This window comes from Sphaeroforma arctica, assembly GCF_001186125.1.
Source record: "Sphaeroforma arctica JP610 unplaced genomic scaffold supercont1.422, whole genome shotgun sequence".
Lineage (NCBI taxonomy): Eukaryota > Ichthyosporea > Ichthyophonida > Sphaeroforma > Sphaeroforma arctica.
In genome coordinates, this window is record NW_014040136.1 from 1,741 (window position 1) to 6,230 (window position 4,490).

General features: G+C 38.6%; 1 protein-coding gene across 1 annotated transcript in view; it reads left to right on the plus strand.

Annotated features, from left to right (window-relative positions):
* Positions 1-2,621: 2,621 nt before the first annotated feature.
* SARC_06100 (hypothetical protein) overlaps positions 2,622-4,490 on the plus strand; it is a gene marked incomplete at both ends in the record, with an annotated part of 3,762 nt that continues 1,893 nt past the window's right edge. The window contains 3 exons of the mRNA XM_014300008.1: positions 2,622-2,712; positions 3,398-3,510; positions 4,220-4,345. Coding sequence (XP_014155483.1) covers positions 2,622-2,712; positions 3,398-3,510; positions 4,220-4,345 — 330 coding nt within the window. The remainder of the gene's footprint in view (positions 2,713-3,397; positions 3,511-4,219; positions 4,346-4,490) is intronic.

Consider the following 4,490-nt stretch of genomic DNA (forward strand, 5'->3'; position numbering starts at 1 on the left):
TATNTATNTATTATGTATTATTATGTATAGTATGTAGTAGTATATATATATATATATAATATATATATATATATATATATATATATATATATATATGTATATATAATATATAGATATACGATGATTGGCTAGCTAGATTAGCCCCCGGAGAACGCGTAAATGCGTCGTCCATCAGCCATAGAGCTACTGCCACTCGCAGCCAGGGAAAGTGATCAACCAGATACATATATATTATACATATATGGAAACCGCTAAAAACTATGATATAATGTATTGATATATATATGTACGTGCATGCCCTGTTCACACAATGTACTTTCACGAGTGTTTTCACTAGCTGCGAACATTAACCTCCGGAAACGTACAGGTGGCCCAAGAACCAGTAACCGAACAGCTGTACAAGCCACTGGCTAACCAGGAAGTACATGTACACAATACAAACACGTCATATACATGTACATGATAAGTGTACATATATGCACCCACAAATCCATCCACATACAAATAGAAATACATACGTGGATATACAAGTCCACTTCGTGTGATAAGCCCTCGCAGGTGTTTCCAGAGGGGTTGTCCCACCTCGCTTCAGAGGTTCTGCACGGTCTTTGCCAGTGCACTGGTACACGGCTAGTCAGCGCGCGACATCACTGGCTAACAAGCAAGTACATATAAAGATACAGATAATACAACGAACACGTACATGAACTATGTATATACATGTGAACATGTATGTGTATACATGTGAACATGTATGTGTATACATGTGAACATGTATGTGTATTCATGTGAGCATGTATGTGTATACATGTCCACTCCCTGCCATAAAATCAAGCGATTAATCCCAGGCTTAGACCCACCTAGCTCCGAAAGTTCGGGATGGCCCCCGGGAAGTGCATAGGTGCCCTGCGAATCCGCTACAGCGTTGCTGCGTTTGAGAAACGGTACCAGCCCATCCTCAGTTACTACCACCATAGCGTTACCGAGAGCCCTGGAAAGTAATTGTACGGTTGAGATACAATAAATTATTACATGCTCGCTCTTCAGATGTTAATACAGTTTTGAAAATATTAAGGCAGACAACTGACTATGTGCGATTACCTACTACTATAGTATTGCCTAGGGTATCGAGTATGATCTTCGACTTGTATATATATATATACATATATATATATATATATAATATATATATATATATATATATATATATATATATATATATATATATATATATATTATATATATATATATATATATATATATATATATATATATATATATATATATATATATTATATATATATATATATATATATATGTGTGTGTATTTATGCACTCGAAAACACGTATTGCCGTGTGTGCGTTTACTAAGTTCAGCAGACTCTTCGGACGGAAAATGATCCTAAACGACGCCGTGGTAAAGGATAGTGTGCTAGCCGCAATCATTTCTGTTTTGAACTTCAATTGCGAGTCAGATATAGTGTTTATGTAAAACAGCTCACAAGTCAAATATAATGGATGTGTACAACAACTCGCAAACTCTAGTGTATATGTACCACCACATACATATTGTCATTGTCCTGTCGACTATTTGTCCAGACCCTTTGGCCGGCAAAAGATACTCAAAGGGGCCGCGGTAAAGACGTACGCGGTCCAACACGGCTTACCTGTGCACCTCATCCCCGCAAAAGGGATCAAGCACTGGACAGTGCCCAAAGTAAAGTGCGGTACATCTGAGGGAGAGCCAGAGATGCCCTTCGACATGGGCGTGGTGGTGTCCTTTGGGTACTTCATTCCCGGCAGGATCATCGACGCGTTGCACTTAGTCAACATCCACCCCTCACTGCTGCCGAGGCACAGAGGCGCATCCCCTATACAGTACACCATTCTCAGGTGCGAATAACCCTATTTCAATGTCTCACGTACGTGGCCTGAGGTGTAGCTGGCCTGTACACAGCATGGGTGGTGTGCCGATGTTCTTGTGTATATCTTTTTGGGTCTTGTTGCGTGTTCAGCAAGTGCACTATTGCAGATGTATGTGCTTTCCAGGGATTAGTAGGAAGATATATAGCCATGTCTGAGCCTATGTTGAGTCCAATCAGTAAGCGCTACGCGGGTAGTAAGGGAGGGGTACCAATGTCCCGTAGACACGCTTTGAGGCTATGAACCGTTTGCGAATAGTGATGTGTTTATTTTAATGCACTCGATTGGTTGAAAATAAGCATACTTTTATTAGATGTCACAAAATTGAATTTGGCCTCACAATAAGTGATGGGCATTGGAGTAGAGGCGTGTGTGGAAGTAGAGGAAGTATGTATGGCGGTTTGCTATGCGAGCCCTTATACGCTTTGCTCAGGCGAACTCAGTACAATTAACATCAGACGACATACACATGACACGCAGGTATGTGTGGACCAATAGGGGGTCAATCAATACATGCTTGTAGCCTGGATACTTCTCCAGGATGTTGTCAGACGACATATATATGACACATAGGTATATGTGGACCAATAAGGGGTCAATCAATACACGTATGTGGCATGGATACTTCTCCAGGATACTGTGTTCATAGCTTTATTCGCGACGTGGGTGATACTTACTACTTCTCTCCTGTGTTCTGTAGCGGTGACAGCGAGGCAGGCGTTTCCTTAATAGAACTGTCCAAGGAGTCGTTTGATTCCGGTAACGTTATAGCTCAGGTGCAGTGTCCAGGTATGTATTGCATACAACTCCAGCCTTGTACTGGTTGCGATTGGAGTGTAAAATCCTAGTCCCCCTAAACCCTACAATTTATTTGCGTAGTCAAGTTATGTGGACACAACGAATCCTGTGATTGATCGATTGAGGGGGGTTGGTTCGCCTCTCGTAGGTCCCAATCAGAGGGGAAGACACAGACCCCAGACAACGCCTGGTGGCAATTGATACAAAATCCTTTGGCGTTAAAATGAATGCATTGCGTCTTCTGTTGACACGGAATCAATCTTTATAATGAAACTATTTTCATAATGAATCTATTTTTATAATGAATCTATTTTTAGAATGAATCTATTTTTAGAATGAATCTATTTTTATATGGAATCTATTTCTATATTGAAACCATTTTTAGATTGAGCCTATTGTTTTAATGTTGAATTTTTTTATCAAAATATTGGAATATTCTGTTCTATTAATAGTTTATACATTGAATTATTTGATGTAAGACACTGAATCCCATTTTTGTGTGTTGGATCTTTGTATTATCATTACATTAAATCTCTATTGACGTTAAATCTTTTTATACAGAATACATTGAATCTTGTACTCTGACATTGACTCTTACTATTTCTATATTGAGTATTCATACTGGATTATATTGCATGTTCACACCGGATCTGCTTGTACTCACCTCGGATTGCAGTGGAAGATACCGATACGTTTCAGAGCCTCATCAATAGAATGGTGCCGCTCAGTGCCGACATGCTGCTGTCCACCATCGCATCATTGGCGAATGGGTTGCACATCCAGTCACAGGTGTGTATGCTAGTCTTGTGTACTTACTTTACATGGACTTATACACTTCCTTATGGACTTATATATTCCTATGTATCATCTACGAACGTTATATGGCTAAATATGTTGTCTTATCTGTATGTATGTGTTAGTATACTGCTGTCCACCATCTCATTGGCGAATGGGTTGCACATCCAGTCACATGTGTGTATGGTAGTCTATGCCCCTGATTCTATTTAAACATATGCACTTTTATGTTCATATGTGTATCGACAATCGATGTATGACAATATAGGTTGTCGGTACTATATTTTTTGGTTTTAATAGTCTGCGCGGTAGTCTATGTACCCGAACTATCTTGAACATATACACTTCTATATTCATATATATATCAACTATTTATGTATGGCTATTTAAACTGGCGTATCTATATTTGCTTGTGTTGTTAGTATATATGGTAGTCTACGTACCTGAATCTACATGGACATATACACTTATATATTCATAAGTATATTCACGAGCTGTGCATGGCGATAGAAAGTTTCCTATTTATATTTTTCTGTGTTAGTCGTGACATGTAGCCTTTCAGCGAGACGACTCACCTTAATACGCAGTCGACGAACATGTAGCAAACGTCTAAAGAATATTTCTCGCAGCTATTGAGTACTAATCAGCATTCATGTTCATGTACCTTCCTTTTCTGTTGATTGTCTGATATTCGTATGCGCAGCCACAGAGCACTTTCGGACGCGAAATCACTCTTGCGCCAAAGGTAGACAACACAACCAGTCGCATTGATTGGTCGACATATACCTGCGCTGCCATTGATCGCATACAGCGTGCACTCGCACACAAGGTATGATTGTATCGTCTTCCATATATGGATGTATATATATATATATATATATATATATATATATATATATATATATATATATATATATATATATATATGTATATGTATATATATATATATATATATATATATATATATATATATA